The sequence below is a fragment of the Astatotilapia calliptera genome, chromosome 6 (assembly GCF_900246225.1).
Source record: "Astatotilapia calliptera chromosome 6, fAstCal1.2, whole genome shotgun sequence".
Taxonomy (NCBI): Eukaryota; Metazoa; Chordata; class Actinopteri; order Cichliformes; family Cichlidae; genus Astatotilapia; species Astatotilapia calliptera.
The window spans coordinates 9,528,844-9,556,482 of NC_039307.1; the positions used below are offsets into that span (position 1 = coordinate 9,528,844).

Sequence of the window (27,639 nt, forward strand, 5' to 3'; positions counted from 1 at the left end):
TTAAAAAACATTCTAGGGAAATATATACTGTATAAAAACTCTTAAAATGTGTAACTGTGTGTGTGTGTGTGTAAGACTGTGCATGTGTGTGTGTTGTCAATGTTCTGTTTGAAAGACTGCATTCACTGTAGTCTAATCAGAGATATTTGGGCACTAGGGGGACTCAAAATCCTTCGATCATTATGTGTGGTTGTGTGTGTGTGTGCGCGCACGCGTCTGTGTGTTTGATGTTTCCCTAGTGCCACATTTCACCTCTCTTATTAGTGTGTTCATTTCAAATGGTTTTACATACCGATTCTAAATCCTGGTCCATCTGCTTCAGCAAAGCCACCATTAAACTCACGCTGCTGCTTTTCTCTTCTCAAAACTTTCACAAACACACACTCGCACGCATGCAAGCGCACACCCACACACACACACACTCTATTAACAAACGTTATGGGCGACCCGCACATCAGCAGAGCAGACCAGAATCCAGAGGCATGTTTAGCGTAGGAGTGGACGAGTCGTCCCTAAGCGACTCGCCACCATCTTGAAGCCCGACTGCCACCTTCCCCTCCACCCCACCTGTTCCTACATGTGAACTTCAGTATGGATACTTTAGCGTGCACAGTTCTCCCCTGGACTAAATCATCACTCGTGCTACCCGGTTGCCATCCAAAACTGAAAATTGGCAAGAGCAGATGGGACTTTTTGTCTATGAAATGACGAAAAGGGAGCGAGAGGTGGGACACAGTGCCTAATTATCAGGAAGTCACCGCAATAATCGAAGTTGTGAAACTTCCTCCAGCTCGGCAAAACAGTCCGAGCCCCCTCGGGCTACCTGTGCTTGAATCTGAGCGCTACAGTGGTGTTTGGATTGGAGAGCAGATGATGGACTGTTACTGTTGCAGTCATGGCTATTGAGGTGGGGTGGGGGCCTAGGAGTGACAGGGAGGGGTTAGGTTGAGGATGCGGGGCTCTGGGCTCTACTGTGATGCCTGTGAGGTGGGGTTGTCGCTCTTGCTCTCCTGGCTGGAAGGAGCCTTGTTGTTCCAAGGCGAGTTGGAGCCCAGCGCCGGAGAGTTGTTGAAGCTGTCCTCGTCATCTATGCCATTGGCAGCGTCGAACTGTGTGTTCTCCAGCCGTGTGATCAGACGCTCATCCTCGTCGCCGAACTCCCCTCCCATCAGAGTGGGCTCTCCCACCACCATCACATCCTACGGAGTTACAAAACAGCACAACAATCAGACCACATGAATATCTTAGAACAGATGGCATACGATTTTATATCATACAAGCGATGCATTTAGTGCCTCTGAATCCCCCCCTGTAAAGCCACCTCTCATTTGCACCTGCTGTAGTTTTGGCAGGAACTTTGACCAACCAGCTGTTAATAATAAAGATGTATTTACTGTTAAAACACTTGCTCTGACCTGATTACAGTCAAGCAACATCTAAAATGTTAATTCCAAAAGTAATGGCTATAGACTAATGACAACAACTGAATTTAAAGAAAATTAATACATTTTCTACCATGAAAATGAAAGTATGGAACTCACCCAAAAGTCATAGCACAGTGCTTTTATTTTCCTGGGTTGCTATTAGTAACTTTTCCCGGCTATATTAAAAATGCATTAAATGGCACAAGTTTATCTTACAGTTAAACAAAACAAGAATGAACCCTGATGAGGTGTTTGCAAAAAACATGAGAGGGTTTAAAAGTGACATTTGTACTTCTACTAGCTCAGTCAGTAACAAGATGTTTCAACTGTGTTTTAGTTAGGGTTAGGATTACAGAATCTGAGTCAGTCCTCATATTTTTGTACACAGAATGACTTTGGTTTATTGAGTCCCGCTTTTTTGTTGCCACGATTATCTGAACTCTCCTTAGCAAATCCATGGAGCAGTTTATCAAAGAGCAAAATGATAATGTCTGCTCAAATGATAGACACTAGATGGCACCAGAGCACTCACCGGAACTTGGCTGGACAGTGGGAAGCCACTACCAGGACTCTTCTTTTTGTTGTTGTTGTTATTGTTAGTTCCTCCTCCTCCACTGATGGTGCTGCCGCCTGACATCCTACGCTTCCGCCGTTTGTTAGGGGCTTGTCTTGATGGCTCAGCTACAGATAAGGAATAAAGAGAGAAAGTTACACATCCAGTTACCACATATCAACGTGTCTGCGTGTCCTATCTAATCATGCGGTTCACCTACCAGGTGGTGCCACCATCCTCTGCCATTTCTGGAACAGACAGGTCTTGAGGCAGTCTCTGGGGCTGAGGCTGTAGGTCTTGTGTCTGGACATCAGCTCCTGCATGGGCTCCAAAATCACACACAGCTAGAGGAAGGAACAGAGGAGATGCCACAGGTTAGTGATTACCCATTTTTCAAGGTAATTAGAGATGCTCCGCTTGATTTATTACCAGCATTATCAGCTGGTGTTCAGCATTATTGGCATCACTGGTTGACTTGAAAGTTTGAGATCAGACAATGCGATGGGATAAAACATCAAGCAAAACAATTTGTTATCACTTCGCGGCAACGTTAGAGTGGCTTAATCACTACAGAGGCATCTAAAGCTCATGTTCCAATCAATTTTCACATGGATGTGAGGTGGTGCTGCGTGCTGTGTTTAAAATGAGAGGCACGCCAGATGCAGAAAAACAAACAGCCTGCTAGTATCCAACTGGGCCTGTTTGTCAAGCATACAAGAACATTTAAAGCATTACTGTTCTGCAAGGGGATGTCACCAATAACTAAAGAGGCAGTATTTTTCTCATGTCTCACACACAAAATTTAATAAACAGCTGTGATTATTTGCACAGTCGGGTAGAGGATGAAGAGCCTTTTTTTAAAAGCAAATGGGGAAATAGCTGTTGAATGAAATGTAAATTATGCAGACATAGATGCTGGTAAAATGTTGCCAAGATGATGACTTATAATATCCCCTTAAAGTTTTAAAGGTTCCTGTCAACAAGCAGCAGCTTCACGCTTGTAAAACAAGAGATTCAAGCAAAGCACTGCTCTCCAGAGACACTACTAGTCAAAAACGCTCTACATACAGGGTCAGTTTTTAGTAATAAACCATTTCAACCATTCTTGTATCTTTACTGTACATGAACACAATGTGCTTATGTTGGTTGTCACCCCACAGGATCTGTAAAGCATCCAAAAATAAAGCCTCCAGTTTGTACACACCTTGACTACAAACTATATATTCATTTATAAACCAGAAGGTAATCATTCAAAGTGCTTTAAAAGCAGGAACTGCTCTGAACAGTCTTCTCACTCTACTCAGTGATGCTGTATATAACATATGCTGCTGTTTGGCAGGTTACTCAATGTCCCTAATTAACTGTTTAACATCCTGTAAAGTTTTCAGAGATGGAAATGTTTTCTTACGAAATTACATCTGGACCACGATCAAGACACAAGGAAAGAACATTTTTCCAAATCCAAATGTTGCACATGTACTGTACTCACTCGGAGGTAGTTGAGGGTGGAGTTCGACAGGCCACATCTTGTTATGTTTTTGGACAGCTGGTCCAGCATCTGAGAGTCTTGGGCCTGGAACATATGGAAAGGAGATTAGAAATCTAGCAAACAGCGTGTGCCGGTGTGGGTTCCTACTTCCTCTGCATTCACTCACATGCATGGCCAGTATACTACGAGGAATGAGTTCACGGTGTTGTCGGATACTGAAGTGCCACGTCTTTATCCTCATCATGTCGTCAAACATGAACTCCAGGTACAAGCGCCCTTCTACACACACCTGCAGAAGATCAGAGAACTGGAGTTAGTACACAACCGAAGAGAGACGAATAGAATCTATGCAGGAGTGGGTACATGTTTACACATTTAAAGATTAGTGTTTTTTGCAGCAGGGAATTCATTAAGAAATTTTTCGAAAATACTTTTTTAAATAATTCTTGTTATACAGAATATCAGATTCTCACTACACGAGTAGAACAAATCCCTACGTTGTCTGCAGAAAAGGACAATGATATGAGCCAAGTTCATGATCAACAAAGCTGCATGTTGCCTTCCATTTTTGGGACAGTAATTATACTCAAAATAAGAGTGGAGAGAGGTGGAAAGAGAAGGTCACATCTATCATCAATGCAATGTCAACCAAGTTAATAATCACTTGCGGAGAGCCTGGGACAGAGATTCTGTGCACGACAGAATGCACGAAACACTCATAAAATCTGATCAAAACGGCAACTAACCACGTCCTTAATGCTGTGGTAGCATGCAGGTAACTCGAGGAGACGACCAGTTTTTGATCTGCACAATGGGTTTTATTATTTTTTATTTTATTTCTAAACTTATGTATCTGTATGTTAATAAGAGGAAATATTCCTGATACGTTTATTTCAGGGACACGGCTCTAAACCCAGATGCTCCAATCTGCTGTTTGTAATGGACAGCCAATCAGATGAAAAGTGCCTTAAAGTGAGAGAAGCTAAATTTACATCTTATTGAGTATTAGGGACAAATTAAGAAAAGAAACATGTTGATCACTTTGAGAATAAAGTTGAAATTTCGAGATTAAAGATGAGAAATAGTCAAAATGTGGCGATTACAGTTATTGTTTCAAGACAGATTTCTATACCCTTTCCAAAATGCCTTATTTAGATGAGTTGGTGAAACAAATTGATCAACTGTCTTGTGATACAGCATACATCCACTTTATTGGATGAGGGTGGAACTATTGATATCCTTGCATCTGTCCACTGCCAGCCATTACATTTTGTGCAAATCCACTCTTCCGAGTGTTTTTATTTTTCCTTCTGCAGCTGCAGCTTCCTGCACCACCTTTTTGACGTCTACGTGCTAAAAGAGAAATTGTTTCCTTCCTTTTTACTAAAGTTAATTATGAAGATTCCACCGACTCCATTTTACTTGAAACAACTTTAATCTCCATATTTCAACTTTTGTCTCGAAATAGAATTACTCTGATGGACATAGACAGAAATTTCATCTTTAAATATCAGTTTTTAGAAGTACCAGCTGTATTTGTCCCCAATACCTCATTGTCCCCATCCCCTGCACATACACACCTGTGTGAACATGGGTTTTCCATTCTGTGTGACCATAGTGCACTGATCACAGTCGAGGGAGACAAAGTTATTGTGGAAGGACTCCTTGGGATGTTTCAGTACATAGTAGAGCTCAGTGGCACCGCCCTCAAATATACTCCGGAAGTACCTCGGGATTAACGTCCGGCCAATTGCTGTAAGAAGAAATCGGAATCTGAAAAACCTGATTCTGAAAATCTGAATCTGATTTGTGTCATTCAAACAGCTCCCTACTGTAACGTTTGGGTCCATCTTCCAGACAGAAAGTAATGGTCAGCATGGCATCGTCCTCAAAGAACTCTGTAGTAAATGCATCCCACCACAGGTTGTCACACTCCTACGTTGTAGAGAGGAGAAAGTTATCCATTAAACACCTTTTTGGGGGCGTTTAGCGTCAATGTATGTGGCTGTGTATGCACACAAACCTCTGTCCAGTTCTGTAGTCGTTTGTTGAGCTCATATATTCTGTAGTCTGTCTGGTTGCCATATGGTGTGTGCCTCCTGGAAGAAACAAATTGAAAAGAACACAAAAGCTGACAGTCATCAAAATGCAGTAGGGTTACAGCTCTCATAGACTCTTTAGATTTAGCAGGGTTTAACCCAGTTGAGGTTTACAGTCTTACTGCAAGATCTCTAGGCAATTAAGAGAAGGGAAAAAAAATCTCACAATCTTATCTGTATTTGTATTACTACGGTTTTTAAACCTGCCTGGAATAATGGGAAACAATGTAGTCTTACCCTATTCCTGGCTCCAGGTATGTGGGAGGGTACATTGGAGTGGGGCTGTAGAGAAACAGGAGACAGAGACATTATTACATTCAGCTATAGTGCTAATATGCTCTCCTCAAGGAGCTAGTCTGCCTTTACAACCCCGGGACATGAGCCAAACATGGCAAAAATTGGATGAGACGGTAAATATCAATTCTCAAATGCACAGACACAATCAACAACTGCAGCCGATTCATTTATTTATTTATTGCAAAATGACAACGGGTGGAAAAACAACCAAAATTTAAAAAAACAACGATATTCTCCAACTTTACTGAGCTACACAATTTAATGCAATTTTTTGGCTGTAAATTTTCACCTCATACAGCAGTTAACAGTTTAAACATTGCTCACAGTAGTTCAGCAGGTAATTGCCTTTATAATTCGTGGCGTAAACGATGAATGAATAACATTTTTCTACTCTGGATTACAGCAGTACTGATGCAAATGTTCACTCAATGACAGAAGATCAGCGGGCCCCCCTTTACTTAAATACAAGGAATAAACCTTCATATATTAAAGGTGTTTTACCAGTGCGTGGTAATATTGTACAACGTATGCAACACTTTGAAAAACGGCTTATATTTAGGATCTGATACTGGAAGGTAGCATCACTCAGTTATTACATTATTATGCCAATAGATGATCTCAAGGCTTGATGCTTTTTTAAAGCATAATCCATTCAATTATTAATTGAGGTTTGCATGTTCTCCCAATCCCTGTGTGCGTTCTCTCTGAGTACTCCGGCTTCCTCCCAGAGACCAAAGACACGAATGTTACAGTAATTGGCGAGACTAAATTGGCCATAGATGGGGACGTGAGTGTGTCATCTCTCTGTGTTGCTATGTGATTGACCATTTCAGCTGGGATAGGCTGTGCCCCCTCGCCCGTAAGTACCATAAGTAACTAATAAAAATGGATGGATTAAATAAATATTGAACTAAAATTTCCCAGGAAAATTCACGCTTCACGCCAGCTTCAGCTAATATAACACACTCTTGCAACACTGATGTGCTCACAGTCACACCTACTGCATGTGCTCATCTCTCTACACACTTTGAAATGAATGTGCAAGCATTGAGTGGCTACACTGATCCCTCACAAAACGTGGGAAAACAGACTGAGGAGGATTTCTATCTGTTGGTTTGATTTTAAATTAAAGGCTTAAAGTAATTATGCAAAGATACAAGATTTCCTTCGCCGTGTTTGTAGAGCGGAGCTGAGACAGCTAAAGTGAGGATAATGCTACTTAAGTCGATAACTTGTAAGGTTATTGTAAACGCACTGCAAAAACTTTGCGACAACAGTTTGAATGCACAGAAGCATTTGAAAAACATTTGACAGCTAACAGAAAACATACTTTAAAAACAACACAGTTGGCCCCATAAGCAGTCAGCTAGACTAATTTTTGGCAAGCTTTACAAACACAGCACAGAAATTAAACTCACCCCACGTCTCTGTCCAGCATGGTGCCGGGGTGGAAAGGGGGGAAAGTGCTACCGTTGGGGGGCTCCTTGGGGGAGTACAGCTTGAACGACTTGGAGGAACAGCCTGGAATAGAAGTGACGTATATATTTGTAATATACATTATTATATTTAACTTATGGCAGATGAAAACTTGTGACCTGACGGAGAACATGACGTGTGTATAGTAAGCATGCCAAATTTAGACACAAAAGATAAAGATAAAAAATTTATTAACTGAAAAAAAGTAAACTTTTCAATATTGATAAAGCTGAGGTTATGGAAAAAAAACCAACAAAACCAAAGATGATGATGTCGAACAGGGCTGTACGAATCTGTAATACTGAGATTGAAAAGATGCAAAGGCCCACGATACGGCATCAGATCTTGCCTTACCTACTTGAAGCATGCTAGTATGGTAAAGTTGTCAGGTTTAAAGATTATCTGGCTAAAAACTGAAGCGGCGATACATAAATACATAGTTTCTTTTTTGGTCCATGATCCAATCATGATTGAATAACTGGACCTGTGCTAAAAATTGTTTTTTTTTGAAAACCAAAGTAAAAAGTGGAGAACTGTTACACCTCTGATGCCTAATCAGCCTGAAATAACCAGTATGGTCCAGTTTTAACTGCACTCATTCCATGGTCTTCCCTGAATGGCTCATTTTTGGGGCATTAAAATATAAAACAACACAATGGAAGAAGCCTCATGCAGCACTACCATAGAAACTGGTGTCTTACCATGAAGTACTAAACAGTAAGTCAGAAGGAACCCCAAACACAAGAGAAAACATACTGATGACACTGACACACACACATAAAGATCCAGTCCCTGTTCTACTCTAATTGCCTGGCTCTCTTATAAAGGCCATCCAGGCGTGGCGGCCTCTGGGTCACGACCTCTGCGTCACCATGGTGAAGCCCCACCTCCTTCATATCTCTCTGTGGTGTCTCTGCATATTAAACATATTTATGTCACTGTATGTCTGAAGGAAAGATATAACCAAAGAGGGGGACTTGTCTCAGAGGAAAGTTTGTTATGAAATGAGAACACAGTGACGTAAGATGTATAGTAAACAGTTAAACCAGTAAAAAGTACTAGTAACACTTCATAACACATATCTGCAGACACACTGTGGTGAGGTGGGCAGACAGAGGCTGCCTAACCTTTAAAGTCACACACATTAGGATGTTGTTCCTATAAATCACTAATCTATGCATCCTTATGAAATCCATTCTAGTGAAAGGAGGAATTGCATTCAAATATGTTGTGAATAACAGCAGCGATCACAGCTTTTACAGACCCAGAGGTAAATTAATAAAAAAGTTTTCCGTAAAGAGTATAGAGCCATAAAACATTTCCATCTTTCTAAAAAGTTAAAAAGAAAAGGCAATAAAACACTCATCTATTTGAAACCCTGGCTTCAAATCGAGTTAAAAACAAGCTGTTTACTATGTGCAACACTATGCTATGGGCTGGATGCACCACCAGAAGACAGATAAATAAATAAATAATCGATTCTTTGTGTGTCCATTAGTTGTTGAGAGCTCCATTAGCTCCTCTCCTCTCCCGTTAGCGGTTAATGACAGGCAGTCACAATCACATCAGCTGGACTCCACTTCCTCCACTGGGAATCGTGTTCCTCTCTTTTACAAGCACACAGTACACAATGTCGACAGAAACATACACATTAAACATACACACATCTGCTTGTGGACAGAAACTTTTAGAGCAGATCATCTGTCAAACTGGCACGGATGCCAAAAAACACTCAACTATTGACTTTTCTTCATGCTCAGCCGCCAAAAATCCACCCAACATCACAACATCACGTCTCCTCTAAATGGGGATATAACCTGTCGTGGTTTTGCACTCCTGCCACTCAAGACTGCCACCATGATTGGTACAAGGGACAAGATGAGGGACAAGTATCCAAACGGAATTTGTGAGCCGGATAAACCTGAACCACATTGTTAAACTTTGAACGTAAAGTGACACCGGTTTAGGTTATTTCGGCATCTATGCTTCATAAATTTAACTGCTAAAGAAGATTGGATGTAGAGTTGCTACAAAGGCAATTAGAATGGCACCAAGCTAGCATATAGTTGCTAGCTAGGCTAAATTTTTTACGGGACTCGAGCGAGCTTAACAACAAAACGCCAAACAATAATAATCTGAAAAGCAATACATTTATGTGAACAAACAAGACACAATACATAATCCCGATCCCCTCAACCACAGCGACGGTGACTGTGTACAACACTGCCTCGTAGGCCTGCAAGGTAGGCTAACGTCAGCTAGCCTGAAAACTGTTTGTAACCAGTTAGCTGGTTTTAGCCTTCCTGCTAACGCCTTAGCGTTAAATCCCTTCGCAACGAAAAAGCACTCAAAAAGAGGAGCAATTACACCGGCGGCAGTTCCTACACCAACTGTAAACGTTAAAAAAGCTAAACGTTAGAGTCGAGTAGTGTGTTTGGAGGAAAGGCGACCCTTTACCTGCAAAGAAGTCCTATCAGAAAATTGATGTTTACAGATCCGTGCTGATAGACCGTGTGTACGCTCCGTGCGTAAAAACGGATAGGCCCGCTGGACGCAACGTACCCACACAATACGTCCCTTTGAATTGGATCAATAAAAAAATCTCCTCCAAACGGAATAAGGCCTAAATTGCGGGAGTCGGTCGGTTATGTTTTGTCCCGCATGAGGCCTTGTCAGTGGGCTGAAGCCTGCTGTGGGTTTACATATGGACCCCGATGAGCCCTTTGTTCACGGGAGGACATGAACAATAGCTGTAGGCCCTCCTCCTCCTCTCCCTCTGCAATGCATTTGCTCCTCTCTCCTCTGCCCAGCACCGCCAGCCGCCCTCTCCCACTTCTGCTCCTCCTCCCCCCACTAATGCACAACTGCACATAAAGGTTGTCTGGTAAGCATTTTTCCCTTCCTCCTCCCTGCATCCCATATCCCTTCCTTGTAACTGACACAGATGAGAATTGTCCTAATGCAACTCAGTGGAGATGAGCGTGGAGACAAAGATCATGCTGACTGCAAAGTGGCTGTCATGTTTACCTAATTAGTGAACATAGGCTTGCTGCAATCAGCTTGAGCTGAGGCAGTGACAACCAAGACCCTGGGCCCAAGCAGGATGCAAACGTGATGCACATACATTTGCAGTGGAGCAGTCCCATTGGTCAAAAGTACACCAAGATCTTATAAATTTACACTTAAAGACAGCAGAATAAGTTTGTCAGTTAATTCTGCCTTTCAGTTTGTATGCTGAACTGCCCAAGGTGGACGAGTAAATCCCCTAACATCAGGAATCTCTATACCCTCTTTTCCTCTCTGAGTCTGCGCGCACACACACAGATCCACGCACACACACAAAGCACTAAGCCAAAAGGAGAATCCCACAGGCTTCTAAATCTGCTTAAATCGCCTCAAATAATAATCAGATATTCAGATCACAGCCAGCAGAGATCTCACCCATATGTCCAAAGTTGTGATATAAAAAGAACAAGCAGTATTAGGACAGCAATTTTTCCATATTTATGCAAGCGTCATATCTAACACGCAAACTATTTGATCTACAGCATCTAACCCCAAAGGACAGAAAAGACAGATTATCCCATATCGAGGATGTAAAGTAGTTTCCTTTCACCCACTAAAAAACTTTCCCTTCCTGCTGCACTCTTTAGGTTGTTACAGCCACCAGCACGAACACGGTTCTCATTAATACACCACCCATGCACACTGGGAGTGAAAACAATGTTTCATAAATGATTTATTCATAAATTAAGCCGCTGTTGCGAGCTGCTCAGTAAACAGGTCTTCACAGAGGGAGTGAGACTAAACACTGGTGCTGATCAGTAATATGACATTATTGCAACATTATAATAACATTTATCATCAGCGTCGTTATTATTATTATTATCATCATCATTATTAATATTACATTCATCTTCACCTTTTAACTGCACTATAGATAACACATATAAATGACTGGAAATATATGCACCAAAGCGGACATGAGTAGAAATGTGATTTTTTTTTAAGTTTCTTTTTACACATTTTGGTATGCAGAACAATTTAAACTTCAAGCATCAGTTAAACAAGTTATTTCAGTGGGTTATGACTTGCTGCCTTTGTCTGATATTTAAAATCCCATTTGTTGTTCTGATGGTGTAATATTTTATCCTGAACCAGACTTGCACTGGGGTGTATTTGCAGTGGTATGCAGTTTGTGTGCCCGTATACATGTTGCTCCATGATTCTTTATTACATTGTACACATGATATAAATACATGATAGTTTTAATGCAATAATCTAATTCTCAGTTACTTATAAGTCATTTAAATGTGTGCAGTAGATATAAGTAAAGATGCAATTTTTGCACATTTTTTTAAACATTATTCTCACATTTTCATCCAGATTTCTTTTTACTATTATTACTATGTTATATTTTTTTAATTCATGCCGGCATTTTGATACACTGAATCTAGGTGTAATACATTTTATTGTATTTTTATTTTTATGCTTTTTTCCATTTATACATTTAAAATACTTGTGTATGTTTTTCAAGTGATGGATCTGTTTGTTGGACATCTATCCCACCGGGATCTGCTGCTCTTATATGCCCAAAATGAAGACAGCAACTCAAATATGAACCTCTTTGTAGACTCTGATGTATGAAATCCAGAGTATAGTGAAGTGCACTGTCTCCCAGAGCCAGGCATGTAGAGAGGATAAGCCTCTATAAGGCCTGTCTCTCACCCGACCAGCAACAAAGATGCCCGGGCTGACTTTATGTATATTGGTTTGACCATGGTAAGCCTGTGACATGAGCTCTTCACAGCTCACGAGGCTGCTGTCAGTCCTTTGGCAGCATCTTTGTGTGTCTAGTACCAGGGGGAGGTGTAGTCTGTTGTAGCTAAGAGTGTCTGTTGTGGGTGACTTATGTGGATTTGCCTATCTTACATTGGCTGGCCCCTGTCACTATGGCAACATGAGCAATCATTGCTGACACAACCAGAGAGAGAGGCTAAGAAACATCCATGGAAATGGACACACAAGGGTTAATCCTGTGTGTGTGTGTGTCTCCCCAAGCTCACCCATTGAAATGGTACATGACGGGGTTAATCCCCAGTGCATGTGTGTGTGGTGGGGTGTTGGAGAGGAGGTGGGGGTGGGAGGTGTGTCAGGATAAGGCTTGAAGGGCTTACACACACCATCTCCTTTGCTCTCAGGCATAGGGACAGCCTTATCTTCAACCAGCACCCCAACCAGTGAGGCACACGGGTACACTCACACAGATCTGCCCAACCCTCGCTTCGTCAGCTTGCCTCATTTTCCTGCAGTTAAACATTCACACCTAAAGCCATAAAGCCATGTATAATAAGTGCTCAAAGCGGACACACATGGTGTTTTCACTAAGCCTACACTTTAAACCCACAAGTGCAACCTGTTTAAATTGACCTTTGTTAAAGTCAATAAAAAGAGAGTAAGAGACTGAACTTGTACAGCATTTTGGTATAAATATGCTGTACTAGTTCTTGCTTTTAAATAAAAGACAAATCAGAAATTCTTCTTTTCGACCGTTTTATTTGACCTCAGAGGTTTTTGTTACCTCGTCAGCTGTGAGAAAGGCAAAAAGGAAAAGGTCAGCAAGACAGACTTACCTCCTTCAGACTCTAGCTGTTCTGACATCGCCATTTTGTCACCTACAAATGCACTTTCACGGCTACACACTGATCTAACTCAGAGCCTGAGTCTGTGTTTTCATGCCTCTCCCACTCTCTGATATCTTCCATGTCCAGACTGTCAGGCTCAGGGGCACGAGGAGGGGGAAGGAGGATGCCTACAGTCTGTGTGTGTGTGTGTGTCTGCCTCGCATGTGCATGTGTGTGCGTGCATGCTATCGTGCACATGTGCAAATGTGTGCAATGTGCCACTTCCACTTACTAGTCCACAGGAAACTCAACTGCACATGCATCTGCCAGAGTTCTGATAAGAACCATTCCCGCCAGCCTCCCTTCAGCACAATCCTAAGCACTGATCTCAGGACAGTTTTGTGTCGGTTTGACTGCAGAAAAAGCCCTGACCGAGCTGATCCCAGCTCAAAGATGAGTTCCAACTGGAGAATGAGTGACATCAGTTAAGTGCTGTTTTTTCCGTTTTTTCCCCAAACAGGAATGAAAACAGAACCACTCCTCTTTTCATAGATAGCATTCACTGCATTTCTTTCCCAAAGCTAAAAGCATGCCTACTGTTTCTCGACTTTTCCCACTTCACAATATTAAATAAGTACTTTAGACACATCAGTGGCACACACTGTCCACACGGAGGCTAGCTACATGTCTCTGGGGCTCGTTTCACTGGTGTCTGCCTGCCAGATTTGATACATTTGGCAGCTCAGGCCTCTTTACTCCTTTATTGGATCAGATGGGGGGGGACAGAGATCTCTCTGTCTGATTCAGCTCTGATAAAAGATCCAAAAGACAAGCTGCCACTTTTTGGAGGAATGAGCTCTAACAGTGGCCAGCTTTAGATCAAAGAGACTGTGAGCCAGAAGAGCTGCAGACACTTAACTGACGCAGAACTTCAGCTGTAGTTATTTTAATGGACTCAAGGTTTAGGGTTAAAGCAAAATGTCTTATCTCAACAGAGAAACGTACAACAGAAGAAAGTAGCATTCACATTAATTAGCAGCATGGTGGCTCACAGCAAGAGGATTTCTTTGTGGAGTTCAAATGATCTCCCTCAGCCTGGGAAGGTTTTCTCTAGTTACTTCTGCCACTGAACAGCATCCCATCTGGGCCCAGGACACACTCACAAAAGAGATTCCTAATCTCAAGAGTTGTACTTAGTTATTACATGAGGGCAAAGTACTAGGTTGGACCCCCTTTTCCCTTCAGAACTGCTTCAATTCTTTATGGCACAGATTCAACAAGGTGCTGGAAACATTCCTCTGAGATTTTGGTCCGTATTGATATGATAACACATTTGCTGCACGTCCATAATGTGAATCTTCTGTTGCACCACATCCCAAAAGTGCTCTGTTGGATTTCGATTCTATGACTGTGGAGCACATTAGAGTACAGTGAACTCATTGTTATGATCAAGAAACCACTATAAGATGATTTGACTTTGTGACATGGGATGATATCCTACTGGGAGCAGCGATCAGAAGATGGGTAGACTGTGGTCATAAAGGGATGGAGATGGTAGGCTGTGGCATTTAAACAATGCTCAGCTGCTAGTAAGGGGGACAAAGTGTGCCAAGAAAATATGTCCCACATATTACACCACCAGTAGCAGTCTGAATTGTTGGTAAAAGGCAGGGTGGATCCATGCTTTCATGTTGTTTGTTGAGGCAATGTTTTTCCAATCTTGTATTGTCCAATTTTGGTCAACTTGTCCAAATCAAAGCCTCAGATTTCCTATTCTCATCTGACAGGAATAGGTTTTCTGCTGCTGTAGCTCACCTGCTTCAAAGTTTGGCGTGTTGTGCATTCAGTGATACTCTTTGTCATTCTTTGGTTGTGATAAGCAACTATTTGAGTTACTGTTGCATTCATATCAGCTTGAACCCTTCTGTCCATTCTCCTAATATTTATCAGGGCAGAGAACTGCTGCTCACTGAATGTTTTAATGTTTGGAGGATTTTTTAACATCAGTTCAAGATAATACAAACATCAGGTTCTGCTTCTATATCACCTGGTCAAAGATGTGCACAGGTAGCCTCACTCTAGAATTTTAATCACAAAACAGCTTTACTATATCTTGTTGGGTGTTTTTGTAATCTTTCTTTACATGAACAACCACTGGAATCAAAAGTTAGAAATAACTGTCTAAAGTAATTTTGACTTATCTATTTAAATCACAGGAGACCCCAAAAACAGGGTGTGTGTGTACGTGCGTGTACAGAAAAGCAATATAGGTAATAACAATCAGGGATAGAAGTTGAAACCCCTTACATTTAAGAACCAGTATCAAATGGTCTTATTTATAAGAATTTTATCCCTCCAACCTCATGTAATACTAATACTGCTGAGTTTGTCAGCTAGTCTGTGCAAAACAGTGATATTAAACTAATTTCAGTGGCGCTTAAGTCCCAACTGGGTCTTATTTTTCTCCCTCTGTGTTCAGATTTAGATAATAAAAAAGATATTGTAAAGCTCAAAGCTTGAGTAAGCTTATTTTATCCATTCAGAAAATTATTTTATTAAAAAAAATGTATAATAGGATTAATATTAATAAATTATTAATTTCTCCCTCTATTAAATCATAGATAATGTTAACGTCCCCTGTCCAAAATAATGAAGCTTAACACAGGGACTATTGATATTTTGTTCGGAAAAATAAATAGTTTTTAAATACTATAAGTAATTTTTTTTTAGTGAGGACTTTTACTTTGAAAGGACTTGACTGCTTTTACTTAAACGATCTGAATCTCTTGCACCCTACAGCTCAACTGTCAGACGGGAAATTGTTATTGATGCGTCTCATTTGCAAGAGAAAACAAAAGTGCGACAATCAAAACAAGCGACACTGAATATAAATGGATCTGCTGTTGCTCAGCAGAGATCCATCACTCATTCATCTGCTTTACAGTCAGGAGAAATCACTGTGGAAAATTCGGACTGACCTACAATCTGCAGCTTGTCCTTTGATAGCAGCGCCCTCTCGTGGCCACAATGAGCCAGTGTCTTTGTTTTCATGCTGCCCTACAGTTTTTTTTTTCTCACTCACTGGGTGAATTCCCTACTCAGGATCTTTTTGGCAGGCAAACACAGACACACTGCAACCTGGGAAGTTCAGCGGCAAGTGCGTCACATGTTATAACAGGCCAAGAGGTGAAGGGATTAAATCAGGAAAAGGCTCAGCTGTGAGGCAGTTTGGCATTGAAATATATTATATGAGTGTGTTACTTTAAGTGTCAAAAGAATCATGCATGTGCTGTAGTAACTTAATGATCTATATTATTATCCATCATCTTCACTGTTGCACTCCCCCCCCCCAACACCGCCACCCCCTTTTCTCCCTGGCATTTTGCAGGTAGCTTAGATTTAAGTGTGTGTGTGACAGATGTGCACGAGAGTGTGTGTGGCGGTGGCTGGTGTCAGCTGGCAGCTGTGTGAGTGGAGATGACAGTGCCCTGATGCTGCGTTCTCTGTTCTCTGGGAGCCATTTTGTCTGTCTCTGATCTCAGAGTCAGGTCTGCCCCCCCCCCACCCCACACACCCTCAGCCAATCACGTCACCGCTCAGCCTTGCAGAAAACATAGAAACACAGTCTGATCTCTCTCTCTCACTCTGTCTCACCCACTCCATCTCCCTCCCTCTCCTACAGTGTTCATCTCCTACTTGCTTCTCTTTTCTTGGCTCTTCTGCACTCTGCCCCCCCCCATCACCTCTTCTCCCTCCTTTCTCCTGCTTCCTCCTCCTCCTCCTCTTCCTCCCTTAATCCACATCTTTCCTCGGTGTCTGCTCACTCCCTCTCTCTTCCCCTCTGTCACACCCTCCTCCTCCTCTTCAGGCTCTCTTGTTGTGCAACCCGTTTTTAAACAGCTCAGCCTTTGTGCGTTTTTGTCTGTTGCCATTTCAGCCAGAGCTGCAGTCTTTACTCATTTTCCTCCAATCAGGGACACCATGTGACTCTCTGCATGAGAGGGCACAGTCCCTTCCCCCTTCTCTCTCTCTCTCTCTCTCTGTCGCTCTCTCCTTCTCTTTCCCTTTCCCCGTCTCCCTCCTTACTCCTCCCCACCGCTTCCCCCACTCTAGCCAGCCAGCCAGCCAACATACGCTAGCAATCAGAGGAGTCAAAGAAAAAGAGGGAGTGAGGGGAGGGTGAGAGGGGAAAGAAGGATGAAGGTATATACACAGTGCAGACTGAAACTGTGTGGGAGAGGGGAGACAGGGGAGGTATGGGGGGGAGATGTCACAGAGGTGAGGGGGGCACAGAGTAGTGTGGATTTTACTGTAAGGTCAGTGTAGAATAGTATGAAGTCATCTAATTGATCTCCAAGCAGAAAACACAATAACCATTGAGTAAAGTTATTCCCTCACACACTTCGGCCCACTGTTTATGTCATCCACATGTCAGGACACATGCTGTGTGTGTGCATCCAGACGCACACACACACACACACACACACACACACACACACACACACACACTCACGTACAAACTGTGAGCCCACACAAGAAGGGGGAGGATCCTTGTGCGCTGAACACGGCTCAGGAATGTAAACAACAGAGAACAAGACGAAAGCAACCGAAAGGCAGAAATTATATAGTTTCACATTTTACATGCTGTTGTATTTAGTCAGCTTTCTCAGAGTCTCTGATCGTGTTTTAATTATATAAAGAGGGTGGCAACTTAAGCGTGTAAATTAACTAGCGTCACTTTAGGGTCAAGCTTTGGGTTCATTTGAAGTTGACTTGAATGAATGGAAGTGATTGTTCCGTTTTAGGAGGCAGTGTTTACATTGGTTTTCAGTTACCTCATGTTGTGTATACATGTGTATCTGTGTGAGTGACTGAAGCTGTATTAATCACACGTATTCTTTAAGGTCACCAGATGTGCATGAGAAAGTAAGATTGCACAGTTGTGTTGTCTTTTTAAAGTTTGGGTTTTGCTAAATATGTGTCGACATCTATGAAGCCAGGAGCTGAAAAGTGAAAGATGTCACCAGACAAGAAGCTACTTTGTCAATAATATTTTTTTTTAAGTGAGAAAAAAAAAGAAAAATGAGGAGAAAATGAAAAAGAGAATACAAAAGAAAACAGAAAAAAAAGCCAAAAGCAAAAAGGGGAACACCAGAGAGAACAATATGAGAGCAAAAGTGGAGCGCAGAAGAGTGCAGTCATACGTCTTTTTGGAAATTTCCATGACCACGTTGATTAAGTATGCAATCTGACCACAAGATAGCTAAGGCCCGGTTCTAAACAAATGCTCTCGCCTCTGCTGTGCAGGCTTGTTTAACGGCTGAGGTGGCAGCGTTTGCCTTTGTAACACGGAGCGCTGCGCAGAGATTGAAAACACATGATTGAACACACACACACACACACAGGCGAAAACTCTGATGCACCATATTCCCTGTACCATTGTGCGCTCCAGACAAATTGTTATCTGGTGCGTCTAGAGAGTTTGCCCTTGCTGATACCAAATCTGTCTGCCAACATGTTTCTATACTATCCAGCTTTCTGATCCGTCATCCTCGGTCGTGTCTCTTCCTATTCATCTGTCTACAAGCTGCAACTGTACAAGCCGAGACGAGCTGACATTGTCTCTCAGTTTGCTTCTCTGAAACTTTCCGCCTTTAAAATAATCTGCAATGCTAAAGAGTTTCCAGACCGCAAAACATGGGACCAGTTAGTGCTCCATCTCTCTAATGACTAAAGTCGAGACTGGCACCAGGGAAATACGATACTCGATGAGTGGTTGGCTAAATTTCTTTATCCACATCCCGGCTGTTTGAGGGTTGACCACTGTGGCCGCTGTGGCCTGGTAGGCAGGAGAAGAGAGGAGGCCACGTCAGGGTTATGCAGCACCCTACACGCACATAAATACACACAGCAGCTCACAACTTTATCACACTTCCTTCCTCCTCTCCTGCTGCTGAGAATTATACAGCAGCAGATTCTGAGAGCATCTATCATGATTATGAATACATTCGCAGCTATAGGATTATATTTCATGTCCTACACATCCTATCAGGAGTGCTACATAAATCGCTGTAACACTTAATAATATATTGCCTGAGGCTGAGCAGTGCAGGGTTTATTTCTAGACCTTTATTTCTCTTGTTCTTTCCACCTCTGCCTGATTAAAGTCAATAAAACCAGAAGAATTATCTGTTTGCTGTCAGGCGTCCCACACCTAAACACAACTGTTTGGGGACTGCGGGGAGTTCCTCAGAAGTCGCACGCCTCTCAATATGGTGGCCTAATATGACGGATATTACTCCCTCCAGGTCGCTCTCCGTGGCGCTGTTCCCAGAAGCCCTGTAGCCGATACTCAACTTCAACCAATTTTAATAAAATGGTGACATACAACAGTCGGACTGCGGGGCTGTTTTGTTATCATGGCGCAAAATGAAAACGGCCTATGAAGCTACGACTGTGGCGATATGACTGACACTTCTTCAACCCCAAAGACAGATATTTAACATGAATGAAGAAGCCTCAGATGTCACAGAAAACAGCAGCGAACAGAGAGAGGTGCAAGTAATTGTGTTAGAGTAAGATCAGCGTCTGCCCTTCTCCCACTCGACCGTGCACTTGCTGACCTCGTTTTGTGAACTTAAAGAGAACTTCTAGGTAAAAAGCTCCCTAACAAGGCTATTATACATCCATGCTTTGGTTAAGGAACAAGACTTGAATCTTTAAAAATCACGTCCCACAGATGTAGCAGGGCACTTTCTTCCCCACTTTGATATCAGTGATAAAAACTGCTTCTGTACCTGCAAGAGGAGCATCCCCTCATCTCCCTCTTCACATATCCTAAACAGCATACTCCTGTGTGAGCTACGAAACATCAAGCATTCATTAATAACTCTTCTGTGAAAAGAGGAGCAAAATCAATCATTCAAGCCTTTGATTCATGCCACTGATCTTTGCCCTTTAAATGTCACACTTTGATCCCTTTTTTCCCTCCTCTCTTCTTTTCCACTACCTCCGCTGTCAGATTTCCACTTTGGATGAGAGAGTAACTTATAAAGGACTCTGTTGTTAACCTGGGCCATTAGTCAGAAAGCATCAGCATCATTAGCAACAGCAGAAACAGCAAGAACAACAACTGGTGGAGGAAGAGGAAGAAGTTGCATTGGTGGCGCCACTGCAACAACTTCATGCACAGATGTGCGCGCCGCAAGCAAATATCTTCAGCGTTTCATCTTGAAACTAAAAGAGTACGATGATAAGAAGAATGCATGTTTGCTGCATATGTCCTAGTATTTTCTTTGCACTTCATCAGCCATCGCAGAGGGTGACCTCCCATGAGCCTTTGCAAACAGAGCCCTAGGGCCTCGGGGCACCTCTTTCCCCATCTCTCTGCCCCAGTTGGTCACGCCACAGCAGCCGCTGCACTCACCAACCAAAATACAACAACAACAACCAGAAAAAGTCAGCGGCTGGCAACAGCAGCAGAGGCAGCAGCGGCAGGGCTGTCGTTAAAGACAACCATCACCACGGCAGCTACTTACCGGGACACGCGCAGCCGCCCACGGACATCTTCTCACATGTCTGGTGTGAATCCGATCAGAATGATGGTGGTGGTGGCTCTGTTATCCCTGCTCTCTTCCTCTCCTTTTCTCTCTCCTCGTTCTCACCAGTCACTGCTGCCGCCACTGAGGCTGCTCACATGAGCGTCTGTTATCCCCACGGTTCACACACACAGACACATACACACACATATACACACCGCCAGGGAGCAGAGAGAGAGAGAAGAGGGAGTGAGTGAGTGAGGGAGGGAGGGAGTGAGTGAGTGACGGCGAGGGAGGAAAAGAGAAAAGAGAGAAAGAGGGGAAGAAAAGGTTAAAAAAAAGAGCACACACAAACACACACACACACACACACACACACAAAGGATCAGATTCTCTCAGTTGTAGCTGTACACTGAATCACACTGCGAGTGTGTGTCCAAGTGTGTAAGTGAGTGCGTGTTGTCGAGTGAGGAGAATACTGCTCCTGCCTCTGCTCTGCCCTCACCCTCATCAGCCCTGCAAATTACAGCTCAGGTGGGAGGAGAGAGGGAGTAAGAGAGAAAGAGAGAGGGAGGGAATGAGCAGCTGAGTGCTAGAGAGAGAGAGAGCGAGAGAGTGTGTGTGTGTGTGTGCGAATGTGTGTGCGAGCGAGCAAGCGAGTAAGCTAGGGCGAGAGAGAGAGTGGACTGTCAAAGTGACCTGAGAGGCAGATTTGAGAGAATAACAACCATGTGATGTGGGTCCCTTTTTTCCCTCCTTTAAATATGTAGAGACTGTTTTTTCCCCTTTTTTTTTACTGCTGCTGCTACAATGACACACACACACACACACACACACACACACACACACACACACACACGTGAGCACACACACGTAGAGAAGTGAAGCTTTAAATGATCCTCAGGAAATCTGGCTCTGTGTGTGTGTGTGTGTGTGTGTGTGTGTGTGTGTGTGTGTGTGTGTGTGTGTGTGTGTGTGTGTGTGTGTGTGTGTGTGTGCACGCTGCAGCTGTCTGAGTGGCTTGTTACCATCCGGACAAGGTCTGCTACGGGCAGGGGGAGGGAAACGGGTGAGGAAAAAGGGAGGAGGATGCAACTAACATGCCTCCTCTCTCTCGCCCTCTCTCTCGCCTCCCTTTCTCACCCATCCGCTCTCTCGCTCCGTTAGTCTTCCTGTCTGCAGTATGTCACACAGTGTTGCTCTCTCGCTTCACTCATCTTCCTGTCTACTCGGCCATTTATCTCTCCTGCCCTTCCCTCCCCCCTCGCTCTCTCTCTCTCTCGGTCCTTATTACTCTTTCTTCCATTCTACCTTTCCCTCCCACTGCCTCCATCTCGCCCTAATCTTCCCTCCATCACTATGTCATTTCTCTTTCTCGGTCAGATGCTCAAGTTTGTGTCAGGAGGAGAGAGTAGTTAGGCCCACATTAAAAGCGACATGACACCTGACTGCTTAAGGACACATCAGGTACTATCCTACTCTAATTGCCAAAATAAATAAATAAAAGACAAGACTCTGACAGCGAGTTGTTGCGATTAACAAGTATTTTTTCCTCTCTGCCAAAGAACTATTAAGCTACATCACTGAGCCATGTAGTTATACATGAGCTCTGCAGTTTATCCTGAGTGCACTTCCCTGCTACTCCAAAGTACTCAGTTTGTAACTAAATGCGTATTAATCCACAGCTGACAATAGTTCCCAACAAATGCATGTCTGCTTTTGATCAAAGCCCCAGAACCCAGTAATTTGAGGAAAATCACATTACCTCTTTTTTGTAAGTTTAGATAGATATTATACTTAAATGATTTAACTTGGAACAAATTGGCTTTGTGGCTGAGTGCCACCGACATGGATGGTTGTGGTCTTTTCCTGGCATTTGATATCTTGTAAACTTGTGGTCCCTAACCAGGGTGCTATTTCAATGCTGAAAAGGTGCCAAAAACTCCAGTTCCTTGTATGACCACTTGAGGCTGGCTCCTGAATCAGGTCTGATCCCACAGACTTGCATGTTCAGCCCTTCGGCACAAATAAGTTTGCAGCCTGGCACATAAAATATTATTAGTGGCAGGTCTGCTTTGATGTAGATGCAAACATAGGCCGCTACAGATAATGGAGGTCTGCTACACTTCACCTCAGCTAATCTAAGTCACTGAAATGGACTTCTCAAGTGTGGGTGTTGCCACCTTTTGGAGCACTTTAAGGCAAATGCAATTATAAGACAAATTAATTGTACTAACAGGATGTCCAAGAAATCTGTGCTCGGGTTTGACATGTGAAGTTCTGTCACTGTATTTATAAGTTACTTACCACTAATTAGCAGTTAGCTGTTTTTATGCAGCTTATTAGTTCATAACTTAAGACTTGCAAGTTGGAAGCTTAGGAGCTTAGAAGCTTATATGCAAATTAACCATTTGCTTCCACACTAAGTCACCCAGCTCTGGTTGCTACTGTAGAATTTAGTTACCCAAATTTATCTTTATTTCCATATTCATAATTTTTTGCAGTTATTTTCTCGTAAAATACTGGTAAAATCTTTCTTGTTCACCTTAGAAATAAAATAAACACCTACTCACCAATCAGCTACACTGCTAAACCAATTATAATATGGTGCTGCAAAAGCAGCTCTGCCCATCAGAATATGTGGAGTTTTCCTGTGATGTCTGACACCTGGCAGCAACTTTGGGTGCTGGGTTGGTCTTGTTCTGGTGCATCCCAAAGATGCTCATTTGGATCGGGATCTGGGCCGGTTTGACGGTCGGATCAAAACATAGGGGCTCTTTATTGTGTCCTTTATTGTGAGGGCAAGGTCTCTGAGTAGAACACTGCATCGTAACAAGACAATCAATGTTGTTCACTTCACCTGTCAGTGCTTTTAATGGTTGTGGCTGAGCAGTGTATAAATTGTGCTTATTCAGGGATTTTAGCCATTAGAAAGGTCATGACCCCCACTGACATCCTAAGACTGAATACAACACATTCTGCACATACGCACATTCCTGAGATGTCTAATTATAAACAAGAGCGTGCCGTTTCCCTCCAGAATGACATCACAGAGTTTTTGTTAAATCTGGTTCTCTCTTTACATGCAACACAAGTCTGCGTAGATTGCCTCCCCCACATATTCCTACTTGCCTTTTTTAAGACACTTGCTCTTTGTCCCCCCTCCCTCTCTTCCTCACCCTCTGTCTCATTAGGCAGCATCTCATTTTGAGGAGGAGAGCGTTAAGCCAATCAGAGAGGGGAAGAAAGAGCAGAGGAAGGAGGGAGAAGGAGAGAGGGAAAGACGGCGAGGTTGCAGAAGGAAGAGGGCAGAGATGGAGTGAGTGAGAGAGGTGGTGAGAGAGAATGAGAGAGAGAGACACGAAGGAAAAGAGAGGGAGATGGATGGAGGGAGAGCGGGAAAGAGGGAGGGTGAAAGAATAAATAGCTCTGGCGCACTCGTCCCCCATTACCCCGGGAGGGCACTGTCGCCATGGCAATGTGGCAGAAAAAGGATAGCACAAGCATGATGAGCTTCTACACACGCAATTTTATAAATGAAAACTGTGATTCACACATGTATCTGCCCACATTAACAGTTTCATGGAGACATATTTGACAAGTTCATACTTTCAAATGGGTGTGGGCAGAAAGCACGGCGTCTTAAACTCTACAACAATCATTTATACACAGGCATGCACACGCATTAACAATTTGCCAGTTTGCAGATAGTCAAAGCCTGCATAACAGAGAAATAACCGAGACAAAGGAAGCCGTGGAGGGAGATTACAGCATAAAAGACAGGCAGTCAACACAAAACAAGAAGGTGAAGAAAAGGCACCGGAGAAGAAAATAATAAAGGAGAACAAGAAAGCAGTTTTTTAAATACCTAATCAAGTATCACCGTTGCCTGCTGTGTTGCCTTACAATAGACTTTATTGGATTATGATGCGCATTTCCTTTAACTTGTTTTTTTCTTCTTACCCCCTTTTTTCTCACTAATCTATAAAACACTTCAGTAAACCCAGCATTAACTGATTATTTTGGCTCCACTTGGGGAAAGACAAATACAATATTGACAAATTATCACTTCAATTACTTGTTATAGCTAATGCATCAGCAAGCAGTTGCCAATTTATGCACCCAGAAGATGCAAAGCAGCACTAATGCTCATTTGAAATGTTTTTTTTGTCCACCTGATGAATGCTAGCTTAATATTTACTCATTTTTTGCTCCTCCGTGATGCCAGACAGCTCTTGAGGGAAGTTTGTCTACGCGGTCAACATTTTGCTGACTCTGTGTGTGGTGCACAGCAGGTAGCATACAGCAGGTATATCAGGAATTCCCAAGCTGACACCAGAACAGGAACAAAACTGATGAAGTTGCCAGAAATGCTCCTGTGATGGTGATTTTCACAGCCCCACGACTGAAATAACAGGTTGTTAATCTTCATCCCCTCATAAATCCAACATACAGATTTATGGTTTCATACTCTCCCACATCAGCACTATACTTAGGTTTATTTCTGTTTCACTCTCTGGATTTACATAAAAACTTTAGGTTTGTTTAGTGAAGTTCTAAATAATTCTATGCACAATTGGTTTAGACTTGTACTGCTCTGCTTGTATATATGTTGAGTTCTTCCTCAATAAGTCAGCTTATTAACTGACCTACTTAACAGGCCCACTTGTACTTGTGCACTCAAAGGCCTTCATACAGCAAGTCTCATTCACCCATTTGTGCAAGCGCTTTTTTTCTATAGAAGTGCTTTTTATCTAGCATTCACACATATTCACACTCTGATGAAAGCAGTATCTTGCCCAAGGATATTTCGGCACGCAGACTGGAGCAGCCAGGAATCGAGCTTAGTTCCTATTAGAAGATAACCTGGACTACCTCCTCAGCTACAGCCACCCCTAAACAAAAAACTAAAATTGCCCGTTCTTTTTCAAATATAGATTAAAGAGTGTGTTACAGCAACAGTTTCTTATTTGTGTCGACAGTGTCGCATTACTTAAAAAGTATTAAAAATGTTATTGGAATAAGTTTAACAGTAGCTGAAGTCAGTATGCTGCTAACATACTCGTGTAAAGCTGATGCAATGTTTGCCATCTTAGAAAATGCTCTAGTAGATTTTGACTTGTTCTGCTTTACCTCACAGGATATAGCCCATCAAACATTAATATACCAAGTCCTACTGAACCTCTGTCATGTCTCTGCGACCCTCTGTGACCTGGATTAAACACGCCACACGCTTAGGTGCTGCCAGGTTTGACTATAATCAGTATGTGCGCAGCAGCAAAGACAAAAGTTCATTTCCCAGGTCATTAGTCATGCCTGTTAGAAACAAGCCTGTTGCAATACTTTAATAATGTAGGAACCAGCAAATTAGCAGCTACAGAAGCACTGCTGAAAAATTTTGCTCTAGAGAGTAAAACAAATCACCTAAAGTCAGTAGACTGAAGTTAAAAATGGCTTTAGTGCCACTCTCATGCCTTTGTAGCTGCATAGTTATCTGTTAAAGTTGTTTGGAAGGCAAATGTGGTGGTTAATTAGCTCAAGAAATCTTGTGTGCATCCAGCCTGAGGGCAAAGCAGAGAATGAAAGAGGCTGTTCTGAGCGAGCCAGCCGTCTGTAAACTCTTATGTAAGGCAGAAACTGCATCCTGTTTCTCTCAGCTACATTATTGATGTAGGTTTCTGTTACCATGCCGAGTGTGTTTGTATGCATACGTGCACGGAAACATGTGCACCTGTAAGTCACTATCTCTCGGATACCTCTGGATAGTCTCACCTCTGCTGATCTGCAGAAAGGGTGGTCTCCCCCAGCTGAGGTCTTGTCACTCTCCCTCCTCCCCTTTCCACCTCTCCGCATGCTCTCCTGTTCTTTCTTCACCTCCTTTCGTCTTCTGTATTAATGTAAGTCCCCTTGCACCACCTCCCCCTCCTTCTCTTTCTCTCTCAGGCCTTCATTTCTCACTAACAGATGTTCTCTGAACCATGTGGGAGGGCATTCCTCCACTCTGCTTTGAAAGCAAAGAAAAAAGAAGACTTACTTGAAGCAAAGAAAAAAAAAATCAAACGAGGACGAAAGCAACAGAGCTCCCCAACTCAGCAGTCTCCAAAGTAATGCCTGTGTGTCCTGCTTTTCCCCCATAGAGAAGGTGTCAAGTTAAAGATCAGAGTGCTTTTGCCTTTTTATAACACACTGCTCCCAGTGTTACACAATATTTGAAAGGTCACATAAGAGACACGTAAAACATTGCATGACCGAGCAGCCAAGACGACTGGAAGTCATATAGACAAACACACACACACAGAGAAATGCAGCAAGTGTGAGTTAGAGTGATAAAGGAAAGCTTATACCCGACTCCTTAGACCTCACAGGTTCTTTAAAAATTCAAACATGCCAAAAGAGCACCGTGGGAGTCTTCCTGCAGGTCAAGAGTGAGGAAAAGATGAGAAGTACAGGACAGATGAGGCATGAAAGAAAAGCAGGAGAGCTTTTCTTCCCACCAAGAATGAAAGTGAAGGCTGGCACTTAAAAGAACTTAGTGAGTGAATTTTATATTTTCCTTATTTTTAAGGAATAAGTTTAAAAAAGTATAAAAAATGAAGAAGAAAAAGGATAAAAGTGGGGGCATGTGGTGTGTGGAGAGTGGGTTAAATGTGGGTGTTCGTGATTGTGGGGACATATACTGGCAGGGTGGCTGTGCGCTGGATGCGGCAGTAAGGTGACCCACTTACACAGAACTGTCTCTCCTGACACACACACACACACACACACACACAAACACTTGCCTCTGCACACTCCTGAACACACTCACACTGGAGACTGGAGGATGCTTTGGCCCCATTTCAGGCAGTAATGTGTTTCAAGAGTTGTGGAAGATGAGGTGGGAGGTCGTCGGTGTGTGGCAGCTGAAGAGACCTGAAGCAACAGAACAGAAGAAGACAGGGGATTAAACTATATAAAGCAACAAAAAGAGTGGGAAACAGGCGACAAGCTGAGCAGACTGCAAGGTAGACATGACGTACAGTATAGGTACATATCGGGCAGACTTGTAAATGAGCAGGGTATGTGTGGTACCCTGTTAAAAGTGTATATCAGAGAGTACATTTTTCCTCCCTGCTAATCTGGTGCAGCCATTGACTCCACCA

At 42.8% G+C, this 27,639-nt stretch overlaps 1 protein-coding gene across 3 annotated transcripts; it reads right to left on the reverse strand.

Annotated features, from left to right (window-relative positions):
* Window positions 1-47: 47 nt before the first annotated feature.
* On the reverse strand, window positions 48-26,597 carry ldb1b (LIM-domain binding 1b). Of its 3 annotated transcripts, none has more exons than XM_026170120.1 (11): window positions 26,273-26,597; window positions 7,281-7,383; window positions 5,803-5,847; window positions 5,490-5,565; window positions 5,299-5,401; window positions 5,047-5,219; window positions 3,633-3,755; window positions 3,467-3,550; window positions 2,198-2,321; window positions 1,957-2,105; window positions 48-1,199 (listed from the first exon to the last, which is right to left on the reverse strand). In XM_026170120.1, the coding sequence occupies exons 2-11, from the start codon at window positions 7,298-7,300 to the stop codon at window positions 969-971; spliced, it is 1,128 nt and encodes a 375-aa protein (XP_026025905.1). In that variant the 5' UTR covers window positions 7,301-7,383; window positions 26,273-26,597; the 3' UTR covers window positions 48-968. The 3 variants fall into 3 exon arrangements, with proteins under 3 accessions (XP_026025905.1, XP_026025903.1, XP_026025904.1); XM_026170118.1 differs by lacking the exon at window positions 26,273-26,597 and adding an exon at window positions 12,972-13,163; XM_026170119.1 differs by lacking the exon at window positions 26,273-26,597 and adding an exon at window positions 9,796-10,365.
* Between the last annotated feature and the right edge of the window lie 1,042 nt (window positions 26,598-27,639).